This window comes from Meriones unguiculatus, chromosome 9 (assembly GCF_030254825.1).
Source record: "Meriones unguiculatus strain TT.TT164.6M chromosome 9, Bangor_MerUng_6.1, whole genome shotgun sequence".
Taxonomy (NCBI): Eukaryota; Metazoa; Chordata; class Mammalia; order Rodentia; family Muridae; genus Meriones; species Meriones unguiculatus.
This window is the reverse complement of record NC_083357.1, coordinates 8877042-8897975: the sequence shown is the minus strand read 5'-3', so window position 1 is coordinate 8897975 and position 20934 is coordinate 8877042. Positions and strand designations below refer to the sequence as shown.

Sequence of the window (20934 nt, the reverse complement as noted above, 5' to 3'; positions counted from 1 at the left end):
GACCCTAAACACTGGTAAGACATAGCTTTGATTTCATTTAATAATAAAGTTCTTCTTTAAAAGCTACTGGATTCAGGAGCTGGAGAGATGGCTCAGTAGTTCACTGGCTGCTCTTCAAATGGACCAGGATTTAATTGCTGGCATCCATATAACAGCTTACAACTGTCTGTAATTCCAGGTCCAGCACATCAGACAGTGCCTTCTTTTGGCCTCCACAGGCACCAGACATGAATATAGCACATAGATACATATGCAGATTTGCCAATACAGACAAAAAAAGATCTTGATAGGAATTACAATGAACTTATATGTCAGTTTTGGGAGAAAGTACATCCTTAAAATACTGTGTTCTTCCTTTGTAAATATAATAGAACATTTTCATTTATTTGGGTCTTTTGTAATTTGTATAATTTGTATAAAATTTACTTATGTATTTATTTTTAAATTTACCAATATCTTCTTTTCAGCTCCATATATCCATATTATAACAATTTATTATATAATAAAGTTAACATATTAATCATTATTCTTTATATATTTCATATTTATAGTATATATAACTTAATCTAGACTAACCACTTTTTTGGTTTTATTTTTCGCATTAATTTGGACTCTTTATTTTTATTATTAAAATAACTTTTAAATTTATTTTATGTATTACAATTTATTCACTTTGTATCCCAGCTGTAGCCCCCTCCCTCGTCTCCTCCCAGTCTCACCCTCCCTCCTCCTTCTCCCCTTATGACCCTGCCCTAGTCCACTGATAGGGGTCCTCCTCCCCTTCTATCTGACCCTAGTATATCAGGTCTTATTAGGACTGGCTGCACTGTCTTTCTCTGTGGCCTCTTAAGGCCACCCCGCCACCCCAAGGGGAGGTGATCAAAGAGCCAGCCACTGAGTTCATGTCAGAGACAGCCCCAGCTCCTCTTACTAGGGAACTCACTTGGAAACTGAGCTGCCATGGGCTACATCTGAGCAAGGGGGTCTAGGTCCTCTCCATGAATGGTCCTTGGTTGGAGTATAGGTCTCTGCAAAAACCCCTGGGCCCAGATTTTTGGTTCTGTTGCTCTCCTTGTAGAGCTCCTGGCTCTTCCAGGTCTTTCTATCTCCCCCTTCTTTCATAAGATTCCCTGCACTCTGCTGAAGGTTTGGTTATGAGTCTCAGCATCTGCTTTGATACCCTGCTGGGTAGATTCTTTTAGAGGCCATCTCTGGTAGGTTCCTATCCTGTTTCCTGTTTTCTCCTGCTTCGATTTCTATCCTGTTTGCCCTTCTGAATGAGGATTGAGCATCTTCTCTAGGGTCCTCCTTGCTTAGCTGAAATCAATAAATTAAAAACAAAGAAAACAATTCAAAGAATCAATGAAACCAAGAGCTGGTTCCTTGAGAAAATCAAGAAGATAGACAAACCCTTAGTCAAACTAACTGAAAGGCAGAGAGAAACTATCCAAATCAACAAAATCAGAAACAAAAAGGGGGACATAACGACAGACACTGAGGAAATACAAACAATCATTAGGTCCTAATACAAAAGACCATACACAACAAAATTTGAAAATCTAAATGAAATGGACAATTTTCTTGATAGATTTCATTTACCAAAATTAAATCAAGATCAGGTAAGTAGGTTAAATAGTCCTATATTGCCCAAGGAAAAAGAAGCAATCAAGTCTCCCTTCCAAAAAAAAAGCCCAGGGCCAGATGGTTTTGGCACAGAATTCTATCAGACCTTCAAAGAAGAGCTAACACCAATACTCTTCAAACTATTCCACAAAATAGAAAGAGAAGGAATATTACCAACCTCATTCTATGAGGCCACAGTCACCTTGATACCTAAACCACACAAAGACCCAACAAAAAAAAGAGAACTTCAGATCTCTCTCTCTCTTATGAACATTGATGTAAAAATACTCAATAAAATACAAACCAAATCCAAGAACACATAAAAGAAATCATCCACAATGACCAAGTAGGCTTCATCCCAGGCATGCAAGGGTGGTTCAATATATAGAAATCCATCAATGTAATCTACTATATAAACTTTTTTGGTTTTTCCAGACAGGGTTTCTCCATCTAACAGCCCTGATTGTCCTGGAACTTGTTCTGTAGACCAGGCTGGCCTGGGATTAAAGGCGTGCACCACCACCACCCTAAGACTAACCACGTTTTAAGTGCTCAAGAATTACTTGTGGCTAGTGGCTAATGTAATGGATAAATTTCAACAGGTGTGAAGTAAAATAAAAGCTTCTCATAGAAAACAAGATAAAATTTGGGCAACCTTGAGTCACACAAAGATTTAAGCAACACATAGAACCAAAAAAGAAAAGAAAATATCACACAAATTGGGCCTCAGCAAAATACAACATTTCCTGTGCTTTTCAAAAGTCAGAGAATTAAAAAAGAAAAAAGAAAAAATCCTAACAGGTCAACAAGAAAAACATTGCAGAAAACACTCCCTGTTGCTGACAAAGCCTGTCACTTCTAGAGTTCTGCTGGGTTTGCTTGCAGGGGAGTAGGCATCAGCTCTCTCTGGTATGCTAAGCTATATTAATTTTTCTATTATCTTTTAATATAAGGTTTTTTGTTATTATTCTATCACCTTTTTTGTTCTTATGATTTCATGTATTTCTTGACTCCTCTTTTTAAAGACAGTAGAGATAAATGCATGTTTAATTGGAAGTCCTATATTATAGTAGCCTCAACAAAATATCTTAAAGCATTTGTCTCTTATCTGTCCAATATATTATGTGTAATCAGGAAGGTAATTTCATTATTATGTCTCCAGCCCCTGACTCCCATACTGGCTATGCAATATCTGTTAATTGAAGGAACAAGTGTACATTTGAAGCATATGATTAAAAATGTCTTCTCTCATATTGTAAATTCCTTGAGAATTAAAGGCATTATTTGCCATTAAAATTTGTTATGTGTGTGGGTGTCTTTCATTTCTGCTTAATAATTGGCTAATGAATTATGATACAGTCCTCAATGGCCTCGAACTTGCAGTGATCCTGTCTCTGCCTCTCAAATGCTGGGATTACAGATAAGCACCGCCACACCCTGCTCTTTACACATCTTTTGAAGGATTCCTAGGTACTGAATATAAACCGTGTAGCTTATGAGACCATCTCTAAGATTTTTCTCTGTATAATATTTAAAAAAAATCCTTGCCCTTTTTTCTTTCAAAAATTTAAAGCACCAAGAAAACTATCTTTCTTGCTTTACTGATGAAAAATTAAATAAATTTATGAAGAAGGAAAGAACCTGTAAATATATTAAGGATGGAATGAACAACAGGCCACAGTCTTGGAATTGTTATTATCTTCGTGATCAATGGAACACTCTTTGGCATGAATAGCCATGTTCATTCTCAAAAGTAACTCCTCTGTGGCTATGATCACTATTATTATTATTATTATTATTACTATTATTGCTGCCCTGAAACTCCCTATGTAGACCACGCTGCCCTTGAACTCACAGAGATTTGCCTGCCTCTGCCTCTCAAGTACTGGGATCAAAGGCGTGCACCAAGTCACGATGCCACTTGGATCACTGCTTAAGTGACAAAAATCATAGGTGTCAAGACTGTTTCTCAGTATGTCTTCTAAGACATGTCTAAGACTATCTTCTAAATATGCCTAACAACCCTACCTCAGCATCCAAAAAAAGATCTACTTAATAATATCTTCAAAGTCTATTTGAAACAAGAGGAAAAAAATGGTACAAAAATAAGATTTAGATGCAATAGTGTACAAAGTTAACATCATGGAATTATAAATCCTTTCAAGTTTACAGAAGAGCCAGGCTCTAATCTAATTAGAGGTGTGCACACCTGCAATCCCAGAATCCCAGCCCCCGGGGGGCAGATCTCTCTGAGTTCCAGGCCCAGCCATAGCTATACAGAGAAACCTTGTCTAGAGGAAAAAAAAAAAAAAGTCAAGTCTATAGAATAAGGCTCTTTGATGGCTGGTTCATACTAAGCTGTAAAAATGGAGCTAAATCTTACTTTTTGAGCACTAGGTGGGGTTTATGTCAAAATGAAGCAACCATGTCTCACTGTGTATCTTCTGTCCTGTTGAATACTGTAGGCTGGTCAGTTCATACACATGTCCCAATTGGCTGTAAATCAGCTAATGAAGCTGACAGAGAAGTGAGAAAGAGAATCCAGGCTTTAGTTCTTACCCATTTCTTGGGCAGTAATTTCACCTTTCTGAAAAATACCATCATCTTTCTTTATATAGTCATGTTGAGGATTAAGTAAGCTTCTGGATATAAAGCTGGCTTAAACACTATAGGAGGCAATGCATTTTAACAGGAATTTTTAGAAAAGATTTACCCAAGTTACATTAGTGAAAACAGTAGTATAGGGGGTATGTCAACAGTCATTTCTTCACAGAAGCAATGAGAAAAGCTGGAAAAAACTGTTAGAATAAAATTTCTTTTGGGGGGTGGTGGACAGAGATGACTCAGTGGTTAAGAGTGCTTGCTGCTTTTCCAGAAGACCAAGTTCAATAGACAGCACCCACAATACCTCCAGCCTCCTTTAACCCCAGGTCATGTCCTCTTTGGGCCTCTGTGGACACGTGCTTATACTAACACACATGCACACACACATCACTTATAAATACATTTTAAAAAATTATTATCACATTTATTTAGTGTATTTGTACATGCTGTAACATGTGTAGAGGCACACATATGTCAGATAATAACTTGTGATTCTCTCCTTCCATCATCTAGGACAGGACACAGGAACAGAACTCAAATTATCTACTCAGCCATCTCATTAGCCTAGAATCAACAATTTCTTATGAAAAGCCAAGGGTTCACAACCACATAACGTTAATTATGAAAATGTGGCTGAAACCTTATAGGTGAGCTTTGTAACTTAGCCTCAACCTATTCGCTAAAATAATAATAATAAAAAAAATTATGTTTATCTGTGTTTTGCTTGCACATATGCCTGTGGTATCACATGCATGCCTGGTGTCATGGAGGCCAGAGCGGGTACTGGATATTCTAGAACTAGAGTTAAAGACAGCTGTGAGCTGCCATATGGGTATTGGCAATTGAACCTGGGTCCTCTGGAATTGCAGAGAGTCCTCTTAACTGCTGAGCCATCACTCAAGCTCTCCAACTCCCATTCCCCCCTTTTCTTTTGGCTTCAGCAGGAATCTTGAAAACAACAGCATAGGTTCCTGGTATGAAGTTCCTGGTGTCAAAGGCAGAGCAGAGTAGAACACTTCCCTTCTCTCTTAACTGCCCAAATGATTTTTTGCTAACAACTTGACTTGTGGGAAGCTTCCTGAAGGATGAACCTTGCAAAGAATTTGCTTGTTTTGTCAAATATGGAATTCTCTCAGAGGTGACAAGACTAAACTGTTTTCGTTGAAAAAATTTGTCTATTTAGGCTGCTACAGCAATACTACTGTGAACTGGGCAGTTTGTAAAGAACAGAAAATCTTCCAGTTCTAGGAGCTAGGAAGTCCAAAGTGAAAGTTTCAGTATCTGCTAAGTTCCTGTTTACTTCACCAGGAAGATTCTGGGTATCTGAAGCATGATGGATACTAAAAGCACAAGAATGGAGAAGACAGTAAAACAATCCTAGGGTTCCTCTCTAAAACAGTGTTACATTTACTCAGTCCACAACAATTATGACCTTAGCATCTCCCAAAAGATTCCACTGGCACTCAAGTTTTGACCTGAGAACCCTGGAAGAACACATACATTGAAACCACAGCACATTAAAAGGCAAATAAACTACATATTGTCAGTTGGGGGCCTAAGTACCAAACAACACACATTTAAAATGGGGGGAGAAAAAGTGGGGACTAGGACGCTTTGGGAAATAAATGTTCTGTTTCTTTGCAATCCTGCAGCTAGAACCCAGGGCTTTACGCAAGTGTTCTACTGCTACATGCCCAGCCCCAAATAAGTAATGCTATTTGTTTTGTTTTTCAAGACAGGGTTTCTCAGTGTAGCATGGCTGTCCTAGAACTCTCTCTGTATACCAGGCTAGCCTCAAATTCACAGAGAACTGGCTGCCTCTGTCTCCTGAGTGCTGGGATGAAAGCTGTGCACCACCACTGTCCAGCTGGGATGTTATTTGTTTGTTTGCTTTTTTAAAGTAAATTTCTAGTTTATTTTCTCTGTTGACATTAAAACTATATGTTGAAATATGCCTTCTTTGAGATTATAAGTAGACTCTATAAGCAAATGCCCAAGTATTGTTTTTAGTAGCATTTCAAGAGCTGAAAGGAATAATCTGGAGAGAAGTGACTGAAACTTCAGTTCCACATTCACTTTTCCTGCAAACAACTACTGTATGCTAAAAATAGCTTACAAACAAGAGGACAGAATGAGGACAGATGCTAAAGCTGGAGTTCTATGTGAGGTCAATTGCTGCTGGTCCCAGATTGTCAAATGGGAGAGTATAGCTCAGGTTTGGTTTAACATTTTTAAGATTTCAGAGATCTGTAAAATGACCACTTGTGTTCCTAAACTGTTCATTGAGTAGATACTGTTTAGTGGGTTTCCAGGATGCTTCACAAGCATTTTAGGGTTGGCTGTATCATTAGGTTACCTAGCACAGCCTGAAAGAGAGGGCTGGATGAGTGCTTCTAGTCTTCCAGCAGTCATTTGCAGGTGACATTTGGTGGCTGCTCATTCTCAGGAGGGAATCTATCACTTATTTTTCACTGAATTCCATCTTGTAGAGAAAAAAAACAACCTGAGTATCAGCCCCAAGTTTGCCTTTTCTAAGTCTTGGAAGATTTTTGATAGTTTATCTCTAGTTTCTTGTCTAACACATTACTTTCAGCAGCTGCTTCCTGGTGGGGCTTTGGCAAGATAGATGTATCTTTAATTGTGTCCTCTGAATGCTCACTTACCTATTCCACTGTTTGAGGTTCAGCTACCTGCCTTTACTCAGCTTCCCCGCCTCCTGAACCTTCTGTATAGCCATGGCTGTCCTGGAACTCGCTCTACTTGTGTCACTTTTTTCTTAGAAAATTTTTTTTTTTTAACTTCCACAACTTTAAATCTAGCATCTAGGAGGTAGAGTCAGATAGTGCTCCATGATCTCTAGTCTAGCCTGGTCTACATAGTGTCTCAGGCCAACCTGGGTACAGGCTGAGTGAAACCTGTCTCCCTGCCTCTTTTTCTTAAGGTCTGACTACTTGCAGGAGTCAGTCCTCTCCCTTCACTATGTAGTTCCCAGGGATTAAACTAAGGTTATCAGGAATGGTGACAAGCAACCTTTACCTGATCATTCATTTTACCAAGTCCCATCCCCCTAAATTATTTTATGGAAGTCTCATATGTTGCAAAGTCTGGCTTCAAATTCCTGTGCTCCTTGCCTGCAAGTACCTGGGAATACTGGTCTATTCCACTGCCCTGGCTCAACATTTGCCTTTTAAAACAATTTATTAAGAATTCATTGCTAACAACTCTTATGCCATCTCAGTGAGTTAACACCGAGACTTTCCAGAGTTTCATCTGAACCATGATCCAGCCCTTACTGTGGAGAAAACTTGCAAAACAGTTTTTCTATATACTTTTTTTTTTTCTTCAAAGTCAATGATGAGTGGTGATGGCTCAGCAGCAAGAGCACCGGCTACTGTCTTGCTTGCAGAGGACCCAGGTTTGGTTCCTAGTATCCACATGCCAGCTTATAACCACCTGTGACTACAGTTCCAGGGATCCAATGCCCAGTTCTTGCCTCCTTAGGCAACATAACGTTGTGCACAGACATATATGCAGGGAAAATACATACCTTAAAAATAAATAAAAATAAAAAAGGAAACTAAGCTGAATATAACAGCATATGCTTTTAAACCTACCACCTGGAGACTAAGGCTGGCCTGATCTACATACTTAATTCTAGTCCAGTCAGGGCTTCACTGTGAGACACTGTCTCTCTTTTAAGAAATAAGACTAAGGTAGGCTGAGCTAGGCATCGTGGCACACAGCTGGAAGGCAGATGTCTGTGAATCTGAGGCCAGCCTAGTCTACACAGTGAGTATCAAGACAATCATAACTATACTCTTAACTATAACTATTAAAAAAAATAGACTCAGACACTTATGTCTTGGATGTTTTTTCTAACATTCTTTTGGTATCAATACTGTTCCTGAAGCAGTATATATTATTTTGTGATGAACTATACTTCTGGAGTCTTCTAAGATTCTATGACTATTATACTAGAGGCAAGGCTCTTTGGGTTCTACTCTGTCAAATAATAAACAGTAAAAAAACAGCAAAAAAAAAAAAGTCATATGAAAAGTTTTGCCAAAGAATTAATCCAACAAATTATACAGCTACCCTAACAAAAAGAAACTTCAGTCTCACCTTCATTATACTTCTTTTTAATCTCCTAGGGTTTACATAAGAAAGTGACTTTGGGTATCACTTTAGTCTGGATCAGAACTTTTTTACCCTCCAAGACAAGGTTTCTCTCTATAGCCTTGGCTGTTCTGGACTTGCTTTGTAGATCAGGCTGGCCTCTAACTCACAGAGATCCCCCTGCCTCTGCCTCCCTGAGCACAGGGTTAAAGGCGTGCATCACTATGCCTGGCTGGATCTAAATTTAAAAGGACTATATTTTCTGCTACAGAAAGGTAAGAGTTTAATGATTTTACTGTCTTAGCTCACTTAAGCCATGGTAGAAAGTTGAAAATGTGCTGAATTACTAAGCAGTTTTGCTGTATCGATTTCTGAAAATAGTTATGAGCACCCACACATATTAGCTAACAACATCATCAAATAAAGACTGACATATATCTGAATCTGCAAATCTTTCACTGGTTGTGATCCATGGTGGCTCCTTTAGAACCATGGACAGACAGGGACTGGATGTAGCTGTGCAGGCTAACGGTGGAGCGTGCCCTTAGCGCTCACAAAGCCCTGAGTTCAGTCTCTAACTTGGAGTGTTGGTGGGTGACCTGCAAAATACCAACCATCTATGTAAAGCTTGTAAATGTGTCATCTTTTAGGAAGCCACTGCAAGGGATGCAGAATGGCTAGTTTATGATCTAGTGGCTCTCAGGGCTTAGAGAAACATGACCGCTGGCAACACTGTATGATGATGCATACAGTGAGATCTTACAAACAGAATACCACTGGGAATACTTTGTAGATGACCAAACAGAAACTAAGACATCAGTTTGGAATAGAGAAAATAAAATAATCAAGTTTAAGAGACTAAAAGAAACTACAGCTTACTCTTACAACATTGTTCACACAGCAGGCATAGTGATTCCTATCTCTAACGTGTGTGGCACCTCATCTCTCAGTTATGCTCAATACCAGTATAATTTCTTTTCAAGCCCAATCACTGTCTACGATTTATGAGTATCCAGTAAGCCCAAAGATCTCATTTCTTACAACACATCCCTTCCCTTGCTCTAGCTACCCAACCCTTTTAGGTCTCAAACATGAACAGATAATCTAAGAAAACACTTTTGCTGCACCCAGAAGAGAGCCTCAGATGATTCTGTTTATTTTTAAACTTCTTCAAAGATCCACTCATATAGCACCTATCAGTAAGAGTTTGCTTGATCCCATGACCTTGCCTCAACACTACTGTCAATCTTCTTTGTTTTATTCTCATTTAAAACTCTAATTAGCACCAGGTATTCTCTTTTATTTACTGACTCAACTTTTGCCTAATGTCTTTACGAAAGCAAAGACTTTAGACCCAACATCTAAAAGAACGCCCTGAAAAGCAGCAGTATTTAATCAAACGTTTCACAGAACAATTGTGATGAAAAAAGACAAATGCGGGGCTAGAGAGATGGCTCAGAGGTTAAGAGCACTGGCGGCTCTTCCAGAGGTCCTGAGTTCAATTCCCAGCAACCACATGATGGCTCACAACCATCTATAATGAGATCTGGTGCCTTCTTCTGGCCTGTAGGTGTACATGCAAACAGAACATTGAATACATAATAAATAAATCTTAAAAAAAAAAAAAGGATAAATACCTACCTAGAATACAACTCATGGGGCAGGTTTCTTCCAGGTTACTCAGAAACACTTCTTTTTTGTAGAACATTTTTGTTGGCTCATGTTCTGTTTCTTCTGGGTGAATGAAGATGGGGCCATAAAAATATGCAGCTCCATCTCGGACCCATACTTTTTCAATTCTTGGGGGTAGGGGGAAGAGAAATTAAGTTATAATAATTTCAATCTTGAATAGTTATCTAATAGAAACTCCACTAGCTGAAATGTAATATAGTATATAGCATTTAGAGGAATTTCATGGACGTTCCTCACACCCTTTAAGGTACCCTTTAGAGAAGCTACTCTGAAAAAGAGAAAAGGCTACTCGGCCACTCTGGGGGGAAAAAAAAAAGACTTTAACATAGTATCAAGGTATGTCTCTAAATCATCTTATTTAACTCCAGGTTTTCTTCCTGAGATGTTTAGGATGAAAACAACTAAACACTTGTCCCTGTATTTGGCAAACATTCCTTCAAAGCAGAGCTTCATAGCTTTTTGTGGGAGATTAGCACTAAAATGCTTTCCCCTTGGGCTTCTATACTGTACTATTTTCAACTTAATATTACTGTCCCACATTTTCACAGTACCAGACATAAAGCAACATCTTTATTTCAATGAATAATAAATCCATCCTTCCAGTTTTCTAAACCAACTTACAAGAGTCATTCTTGACTGCTCTACTCCTGAACTCCATATTCTGCTCATTAGGAATGCTACTGGCCTGATCTCCTACATAGTACTGTGTGTAATTAGTTGCATTTAAGAGCCATTTATTGCTGCCCGGCTTTTACAACAGTCTCCTAATAGATCTCCCTGCTTCCACTCCTGGACCCCTTAAAGTTTCTTCTCAATAAGGAAAAAGCAGAGCAATCCTATTTAATCAGAAGACAAATGTTACTTCTCTGCCTGAAACAATACAAAGATTTGCATATTACCCTCTGCCCCTATCTACCACAGTATATAAGGTTCATTCTGCTAGTATTAAATTGCTGGTTTAAGTCTGGTGTTATCTCTCAGACCTCTTTACTGGCTATTAATTCTGCTTGGAATGTTTTCCCTGATACCCACAATTCTTAACATTTCTCGATGTTAGTTCAACTTCCAGATTCTTAATGAAATCTATTCAGAACATTCTCTCTATTCTGACCACTTTAACAACTCTACAATTCCAACAGTATGTACCAGGATCTAATATCAATTTTTTATTTATTCAAGATGCCTGTTGTCTATTTCCTGATTTGAACAAAGCTCTGATGAAGTAAAAGCATCTTTCATTCCCTGAGTATTTGTTTAGGGACAGGCTCTACTCTGGAACACTTGCTCTTTTTTCCTTAACTTTCCAGTTTCTGGGACTATACACATGCATGTGCTCTTCTACTTGCCATAGAAACAGGAGCAGGGAAAATTTGGTGTGAGGAAGCTAGAGAAATTGCCAGGGGAGGGACTTTTGTCTTTTTTCTATGAGTGTGGAATACTAAGCCTCAAATCTTAGACCCAACCATATCTTCCCTAATTCACCTGCCCACTCGAGGGCGCACCAAGCCATGGGATTTGATGAAGACACAGTCGCCAACCTTCAGCCACATGTCATTGTAATGAAGCTGCTCAAAGTAGTGGCAACCTGGTTCACCATTGGACATTTCCACAGGGACATCTTCTTTTTCCTGTGGGGAAGAACTGGTTAAAGAATGGCAGAAAACAAGCAAGGAGCATAACAAAAAAAAAAAAAAAAAAAAACTATAAGAAAATTTCTGTGAAGGTTGAGAAATTAAACATTAACTTGTTAAAATCAAACTTACCAAGTATTATATTCATGCTAAATTTATAATTCTCATAAAATGTTACTCTTAAGACAATTTTATTACCCCCCCATGAAATTGCACTTTTGAGATAAAAATATTGGAAAGGACTTATTTGCATTCATTTAGAAATGGACAAATTCACACACAAATTCACACTGTACTTATACAGTGTACAGAACAAATTCTATACAAGCTTCTCTTTACTGTATTTTTCAGATTTTCCTCCTTTCCTCTGTAGTAATAGGGATGAAACCTAGGACTCTGAATGTGATAGGCAAGCACTGACATTTTAAACCCTTTATTTACTTATTTTTAAAACAGGGCCCTATAAGTGGGCCTTGAATTTATATTCTATAGTTCAAGCAGGTCCTGAACTTTCCTTTCTCTTGCTTCAATCTTCTAAAACCTTGAGATTATAAGCATGTGTCCAATAGGATCAGCTTCTTAATAATATCTTTATAAGAATTAAACTTATTCAATCTCTCCTAATGACACAGCTCATTTACTGCTCACTCTGGAAAGTGATATCCCTTTCTGAACCCGCAGGACTTGGAAATATAACAAGTTGGCCTTTCACTTGCTTTTGCAATACAGAGTCTCCCCATCACTTCTTCCCTAATCTGATTAAATCTCCAGTGAAAGGCCCAGGGAAAGACATCATTAGCACAACAGCAATGAATATTAAGGATTGGCTTTTCATACCACAGAAGCACATAGGAAACTCATCCTTAGACTAAACAGTAATGAGATGTGGCAGAGGAGATAAATTTCAGGAGACAAGGCAAAGCGAAGGGGCTGAGGACACTCTGGAATACCTGTCTGAAGCTTACTCCTCCTCAGACCTGTTAATACACTCCTGGAAGGGCAGATGAGCACCGGCTTGTGGGTGCAGGAGATCCATACTTTCCAAACAAATGAGGAAGGAGAGTCCAGGTTAGAAGTCTCCCTCCTTCTCTGGATCTGTCCTACTAACCCTTGGTTCACAAAAGGTACAATAATTCTACTCTGGCCTCTTTCTGCTACCCTTAGGTAGGTAAGATGGAGAGAGATGAGGACTAATTACTAGCTTGGCACCTTCCCTGGGCCTCTATTATACTGTCTTTATTTCTTAATGTTAACAGGTGATATGTTTTAAATTTTTATTAATTCCATCATGACAAAAAAATAATACAGTTCTGTGATACAAATATGATGCAGTCTGGCTCTGAATAAATTACTAAATGTGTCATCTACTAGCTGCAGTAATAGAGGGCAAATTACCTGATTTCTTGTGTGTCCCTTAGATGAGGTTGTTGGAAAGCATAAAGGATATAAAAACTTTATTTTGAATAATCCTTGCATTCCTAAGTGGAACATTTCTTCCTTGACCATGTTGTTTTAAAATGGCTTGCTTTCATTTATAAAAACACCATTTCCTCAGCCAGGCAATGGTGGTGTATGCCTTTTATCACAGCACTAGGGAGGCAGAGGCAGATGGATCTCTGTGATTTTGAGGACAGCCTGGTCTACACAGTGAGTTCGAAGACAGCCAGAGCTAAATAGAGAAATTTTGTCTTGAAACAAAACAAAACAAATAAAAAAAAAAAAAAAGAAAGAAAAAAGAAAAAAGTTTCCTCAGTTTTGCAGGGAGTGGAATACAGTTTGCTCTGGCTTTATACGATAAACTATGAAGGGTTTTTGTTCTACACTATCAAGTAGTTTAAACAGCTAAGTTTTTAAAAAAATATTTTTGAGACAGGGTTTCTCTGTGTGGCCCTGGCTGTCCTGGAACTTGCTCTATATACCAGGTCGGGCTTGAACTCACAGACCCACCTGCCTCTGACACCCATGTGCTGGGAATAAAGTATGTGCCCCCACACCCAGCTTAAACATCTTTCTTTTATCACAATCCTACAAAGAATTATAAGAATTCACCTATGGATGCTCAGTACTCAGTACACACTGGTCTCCTTGACTTTACTTCATGTTTATGTGTATCTTGCCGGCATGTATGTCTGAGCATCAAGTGTGTGCCTGTTGCCTGACTGGAACTGGAGTTACAGTCAGTTTGTGAGCTGCCATGTGGGTGCTGGAATCAAACTTAGGTCCTCTGTAAGAGCACCAGTGCTTTTAAGGGCTCAGCCATTTCTCCAGCCTCCAGCTTCTTTGATTTACCTTTGGTTTTTTTCTGTCGAGACAGGGTTTGTCTGTGTAGCCCTAATTATTGTCCAGGATTCTCTTTTGTAGACCAGGCTGGCCTTGAATTCACAGATCTTCCTGCCTCTGCTTCCCAAGCAATGGGATTAAAGGCGTACGCCACCACCACCTGGCTCCTTGACTTACTTTTAAATACTATTTTTAATTAATTTTTTCTTTCCCCTTAGAGTCTAGTTTCTTCCTCTTTGTTTGACTAAGGTTTTTTTATATACATATTTTGAGTCTGAATACATTAACTTACTTTCTGGAATAGATATTTTAAGGTTAAAATTCTTTTTATAGGTGGCTAATATGCACGTACCTTTTCCAAGTTAAAGTTGTCTTCAGCTCGACTGTCCTCTGAGTTGTCTGTGTTCTTCTCATCATCCCCCTTATCTGCATTTGCAAACACAGAGGCCACTCGAACCACAGGCAATGGCACATCTCGTGGGACAAATCTAACTGAGCTGACGGGCATTGTCCACAGTTTAATTTTCTTAAAAGACTTGGTTTTGGCAGAGTATCTCGATTCACAGACAAAAACATCCTCATCTCGAAAGTTTTCTGGGCATAATTTAAAATACTCCTGAGATAGGATGGGAATAATAAAGCAAATAGGTAAACTTTTTGAAAATTAACCCCCAAAATAAAAAACAAATGTTAATCAATCAACCTAACATTGAACTATTAAAACTTTCTGACAATAAAAGGTAAATAGCTAGATAACTAGGGCTATTTCATTGGCTATATTTCCCTTAAGTATAAGTATGAATTTTATTTATTTTTCTGACTGCCCTTGAAAATACACTACTTTTCATATAGTTAAATGTTCTTAAAGATTTGGACAGGTGTCATATACACATATGACAGATAGTACATCTTATTTCCTAAAAACAAAACTGATAATTGGTAATGATTACATTTCAGAAAACAACATCCTTGGAAATTATCCTAACAACATAAAAATGTTAATATATATGTATATGTAGATAAAATCATGTTAATTTCTTATATATAGATACAGACTAGAGATGCTTGAAAGAGTTTAATTTTTTACATATAGATTTTTGTATTTTTAAATTGTATTTCCAGGGAATGATATCATTTAATAAATGAGTTTCTTACCTTGACAAACATCACTACACATTTGCCTAGAATTTTACTAACAGGAACTTTATTGTAATAGTCACTCTTAAAAACTTCTTTTTCTAGAAATTTTCGTGTAGCCAAATGGAATGTTTCATTTGGCCGATAAAACCAACAGCCGTACAACCATTTTTCACCTCAAAAACAGAGAAAGAAAAGAATTATTAACTAGAAATCACATATTTTACCAAGCCATTATGCCAAGGCTTAAATACTACAGTTTTAGATGAAATTTTCTTTCTTTCTTCTCTTCCTTCCTTTCTCTCTCTCTCTCTCTGTTTCTCACTTTAATTATTTATACAGTATTCTGCCTGCATATGTGCCTACAGGGCAGCAGAGGGCACTAGAGCTCATTATAAGGTTATGAGCCACCACGTGGTTGCTGGGAATTGAACTCAGGACCTTTGGAAGAATGGCCAGTGCCCTTAACCTCTGGGCCATCTCTCCAGCCTTGAAATTTTCTTAATAGAATTATTTTAGAGGATATAATATTTTAAAACAAGGAAGCATAAATAGACATAGAAAATGTCACTTCACCCTTCAGAAACATGCAACAGAAAGGAGGAGGTCAGAAGAGCTGCTTGGGTTAATACATTCTAGAGATCTGTGCTCCACTGAGGATGCAGGTACAGGGAAGGACATTTTTAGCAAAAAGCATTTCACCTGATTGGCAGCTTAAAGAACTGGATTGCCTGCATCACACTGGTACCTGATGTTAGCTTCATTCTTAATGTTTCAGAAGCAACTTTCTTTTTATATATTATTTAGTTTTCTGTTGAGACAGGTCTCAATGTGAGGCTGGCCTGATGCTTATTCTTTTGCCTCAGGTTCTTGAGTTTTTGGATGGCAGGTATGTGACACCAAAGCAGCTTAAAGGCATTTTTTAAGGGAGGCTCTTTGACAACAAATTCTAAGCTCAGTTACATGTTTGCTTATTATATATTTTTTCATTTGTGGTGACATTCATTGGAATAAATTTGCTAGATTAAAAAAAAAAATGAGTCTTCTGCCCTTCTGCACCTTTGCCATCTGACTCAGAGTTTGCCTCCAAGTGCTACTGAATAAATAATACTTCCTACACATTAAGAAGTTGCATTTCTGACTCAATCGTGACACTGTCCAACAATGCTAGATCCTATGTTTGCCTATGGTAGGGTGCTTAATTACATTTATTGAGATAACTTGTTGGAAGGCTTAAATCTATGAGCTAAAATTTTTCTTCCAGAATATCAAGGAAAAGTAAATATAATCACATTTCACCAATCTGCCCTTTATTTATTTTAGATAAAAAAGTACATTTTTGAGCGTTCTGCCTGCATGTATACATGTATGTGCGCCATGTGTACACCTGGTGCCTGGAGAGTCAGAAGAGGGCACTGGATCTCCTGGAACTAGAGTTAGGGAAGGTTGTGAGCTGTGATGTAGGTCTTGGGAACTGAACCCAGGTCCTCTGCAAGAGCAGCAAGTGCTCTTAGCCACTGAGTAATCTTTCCAGTATCTGTCCTTCAACTGAAAACAAACTTACCAGCTGAATCCTCCCACAGTCTCTCAATACAGACTATGTGTGGTTGTAGATTGGCCTCTGCAGGTTCAACATAGACATAGTCTCCAACATGATACATGCTGTTCTTAAAGCTGCAGTCCTGGCTGTATGTCCGATGCAAGCCTGAGAGGCCTGCAGTACCTGAGGAGTCTTCACTTTTTTCAGCTTCTTGGATTAAAAAAAAAAAAAAAAAAAAAAGATACTCAGTAAATGACTATGGTTGTCAAACATTCAAACAACACATCATATTAATAAATTTAATTCTGTCTCTTCCTCCCTCCCCCCTTTCCCCTTTTTGAGACAGAGTGTTTCTATGTAGCCCGAACTAGCCTCAAACTTGGGGTCCTCTTACATTAGCTGCTGAGACTATAGGCATGGGCCACCACAGCTGGCTATACTTAATTCCTTGTGTAGCAAGGAGAGGGATCAGGAAAAATAGTACCATCCATTATTCTATACAATCCTATACAAAAAAAAAAAAAGGTATTTTGTAGCTCTGTGGTGTTGTCACTTGCCTTTAATCCCAGCACTTGGGAGGCAGAGGCAGGCAGATCTCTGTGAGTTCAAGGGTCACAGAGTGAGTTACAGAACAGCCAAGGCTACACACAAAGAAATCCTGTCTTGAAAAACCAAAACACTGGTACAATCAAAGAACTTCTGGAGTTATCACCATCCCTGATCTCAAACTATACTATACAGCAACAGTAATGAAAACTGCATGGTACTGGTATAAAAACAGACAGGTTGATCAAAGGAATCTAATCAAAGACCCAGAAATAAATCCACACGCCCATGGACATCTCATTTTAGAAAAAGAAGCCAGATACATACAATGGAAAAAAAAGAAAGCATCTTTAACAAAGGTTGCTGGTCTAACTGAATGTCAGCATGTAGAAAAATGCAAAAGGCTCCGTATCTATCACCCTGCACAAAATTCCAATTCCAACTGGATCAAAGCCCTCAACATAAAAACAGACAAACTGAGCCTGGTAGTGGTGGTGCACACTTTTTATCCCAGCATTCAGGAGGAGAGGCAGGCAGATGTCTGAGTTCAAGGCTGGACTGATCTATAGAGCATGTTCTAGGACAATCCAGACTACACATAGAAACCCTGACTCAAAACAAAGTAACAAATAAACCAAATGAAACCAACCAAACCAAACCAAACCAAAACAAAAACCTTGGTCTTTTAGAACTGGTGAGATGGCTCAGGGGTTAAGAGCATTGGCAGTTCTTCCAGAGGTCTTGACTCCAGCAATTCCCAGCAATTGCATGGTGGCTCAAGACCAATTATAAAGGGATCTGATGCTCTCTTCTGGCATGCAGGCACACATTCAGACAGAGTACTCATACACTAAACAACAACAACAAAAACCAGATACACCAAACCTGATAGAAGAGACAGTGGGGAATAAGTCTTGAGCACATTGGTACAGTAGGCAGCTTCCTGGACAGAACAACAAACATGCAGGCACTAAAGTCAATTAATAAATGGAACCTCATGAAACTGAAAAGCTTCTGTACGGCAAAAGACACCATCAATAGGACAACATGGCAGCTACAGAATGGGAAAGAATCTTCACCAACCCTCTATCTGACAGAGGCCTGATATACAAGATATATAAAGAACTCAAGCAACCAGACATCAATAAACCAAATAATCCAATTAAAAAAATGGGATACAGAGAAATCTCTAATGACCAAGAAGAAAAAAAAAAAAAGTTCAATATCCTTAGCCATTAAGGAAATACAAATCAAAAAGACTGTGAGATTCCATCTCATACCTGTCAGAATGGTGAAGAACAAAGACACAGGTGACAGGATGTGTGGAGAAAGGGAACACTTCTCCACTGGTGACTACAAACTTATACAGCCACCTTGGAAATCAATTTAGGTTCTTCAGAAAATCGGGAATCGATCTGCCTCAAGATCTGGCTATTCCACTCCTGGGCATATACCCAAAGGATGCTTCACCATACAACAAGGACATCTGCTCAACTATGTTCATAGCAGCTTTATTCATAATAGGCAGAAACTGGAAACAACCTAGCTGTGCTTCAACCAAAGAATGGATAAGTGGTACATTTACACAATGGAATACTATTCAATTACTAAAAACACAGACATCATGAAATTTGCTGGAAAATGGAAGGAACTAGAAAAGACCCAGTAAGAAAAACATTTTTTGGTATGTACCCTCTTATAATTGGATATTAGCCGCAAAGTAAAGGATAATCATGCTACAAACGAACAGAACCAAAGGAGGAGGAGAGCTCAAGGAAAACAAGGGAATCTCATTGAGAAAGGGAAATAGAATAGACATCATGGGCGGATGGGAAGAGGGGACTAGATGAGGGTAGGGTGTACATGGGAACGAAAGGGACCAGACATGGGGAGGATGGAGGGACAGAGTACTGGGAGAAACAAATGGAATGGGAGGGACATCTCTGGAGTGAGTTAGAAACCTTGGGCAATGGAAACTCTTAGGAATTGATGAGGGTGACCCTGCTAAGATTCCTAGCAATGGGGGATACAGAGCCTAAAGTGGCCTTTTCCTACAACCTGGCAAGACTTCCAGTAGAGGGACTGGAACACCAACCCAGCCACAAAACTTTCTACCTACAATGTGTCCTTCCTACAAGATGAGCTGGAGTAAAGGTGGCACAAAAATTGTAGTAGTGGCCAACCAACGACTGGTCCAGCCGAAGACCCATGCTATGAGAGGAAGCCTACTCCTAATATTGCCCAGAGGCCCAAGAACCAGAGGCTGGATAGCTCAGACACTTAGGACAGAAAATGATTCCCAATGATATTCTCTTATACTCACAGACTAGTGCCTAACCCAATTGTCACCAGAAAGGATTCACCCAGAAACTGATGGAAAAAGATACAGAGACCCAGAGCCAAACATTAGGTGGAGCTTAAGGAATCCCACAGAAGAGGAGAAGGAAGGGTTATTGTAGGAACCAGAAGGGTCATAAGAAAACCCACAGAATCAACTAACATGAGCCCTTAGGGGCTCACAAATACTAGCAATGGGGGATACAGAGCCTAAACTGGCTATTTTCTGTAAGTAGGCAAGGAACACCAGCTTGCATAGGACTGACATAGCACATATGTTATAGTTGTGTAACTTGGTCTTCATGTGGGAATCCTAACAGTGGGAGCAGTGTGTCTCTGACTCTGCTGTCTGCCGCTGAGACCTTTTCCTCCTACTGGGTTGCCTTGTCCTGCCTTAATAGGAGAGGAGGGGCCTAGTATTACTACTGCAACTTGATGTGTCATGGCTGGTTGATACCCATGGGAGGCGTGGATAGGGGTAGGGATGACTGGGAGGAGAGGTGGGTCAGGATGTAAAATAAATTAAAAAAAAAAAAAAAAAAAGCAAGTCCAAATTTTTCTGTGAGTCTCTTAAGAAATATAAAATGAACCTAGAGCCTCAGAAAGATAGTTTGTCCACAAGAAAGATTCTCAAAGGAATATGAGCATGTATTTGTGGAGCTGATTCCATGAGAATTGGATAGCCTCATCTAAAGCTTTATGTTCCTTGCTTTAAACTCTGGCTCTGGCTTTTCAGGCCCAGAAGGAGACTTCAGACTGGGGCAGACATAAACTATCCACTCAAACTCTACTGTTTGCTCCAGAGTCGAAGGGAACACTCCATTAGGTAAAAACATTATAGATATTTGTCTGTTAAAAGCACATTTTTAAATTTAATTTCTTTGGGCAGTGACAGAGCTCAAACAAGGCCATGTCTGCTTTAGGCGAGTTCTCTACTACCGAGATGTTTACATACCCTGTTTGGAATACCTTACCACAGGCCAAAACTTACAGTCCTCCCAGTAGTTCTCTATCCTGTAGTATATACAGTCAATGAAGTCTTGACACAGGTACCAATTTTCTTCTGGGGAGGCTGCCTTTTGTCACTAGGTCATTTAGCACATAAAGCTTCCACAAAACTCTAAGGGCTTTTCCTACATGCTCACCTCCATGGCCTTCACTTCTACCTTACTGGGTCATGGCTAATACCAGCTTCAACAGATTCTGCCACATCTATGTGATAAGGTCCCACATATAAAAAATAAAAGCATTTCCTTTGTGGTGATGCCTCCCATGAGCACTTACGTCAATGTTGCCTTTTGACACTGTAACCAAACTTCTACAGCATCAATAATCTCTTCGAGAAGTTTTAAGATCAATACAAAAATTAAAATGAGCACATGGTAAAAATGCTTTGGTTGAAATTCCATTAAATGCATATTCTACTTT

At 38.9% G+C, this 20934-nt stretch overlaps 1 protein-coding gene across 39 annotated transcripts in view; it reads right to left on the bottom strand.

Moving 5' to 3' along the window:
• Pbrm1 (polybromo 1) overlaps positions 1-20934 on the bottom strand; it is a 92067-nt gene that overhangs the window by 16727 nt on the left and 54406 nt on the right. For 29 of the 39 annotated variants that reach the window (XM_060390802.1, XM_060390830.1, XM_060390833.1 and 26 more), the window contains 5 exons: positions 16648-16833; positions 15102-15259; positions 14299-14562; positions 11518-11663; positions 9985-10142 (listed from right to left, as the gene is read on the bottom strand). In XM_060390802.1, coding sequence (XP_060246785.1) covers positions 9985-10142; positions 11518-11663; positions 14299-14562; positions 15102-15259; positions 16648-16833 — 912 coding nt within the window. The remainder of the gene's footprint in view (positions 1-9984; positions 10143-11517; positions 11664-14298; positions 14563-15101; positions 15260-16647; positions 16834-20934) is intronic. The other 10 variants (XM_060390807.1, XM_060390828.1, XM_060390811.1 and 7 more) reach the window with 1 other exon arrangement.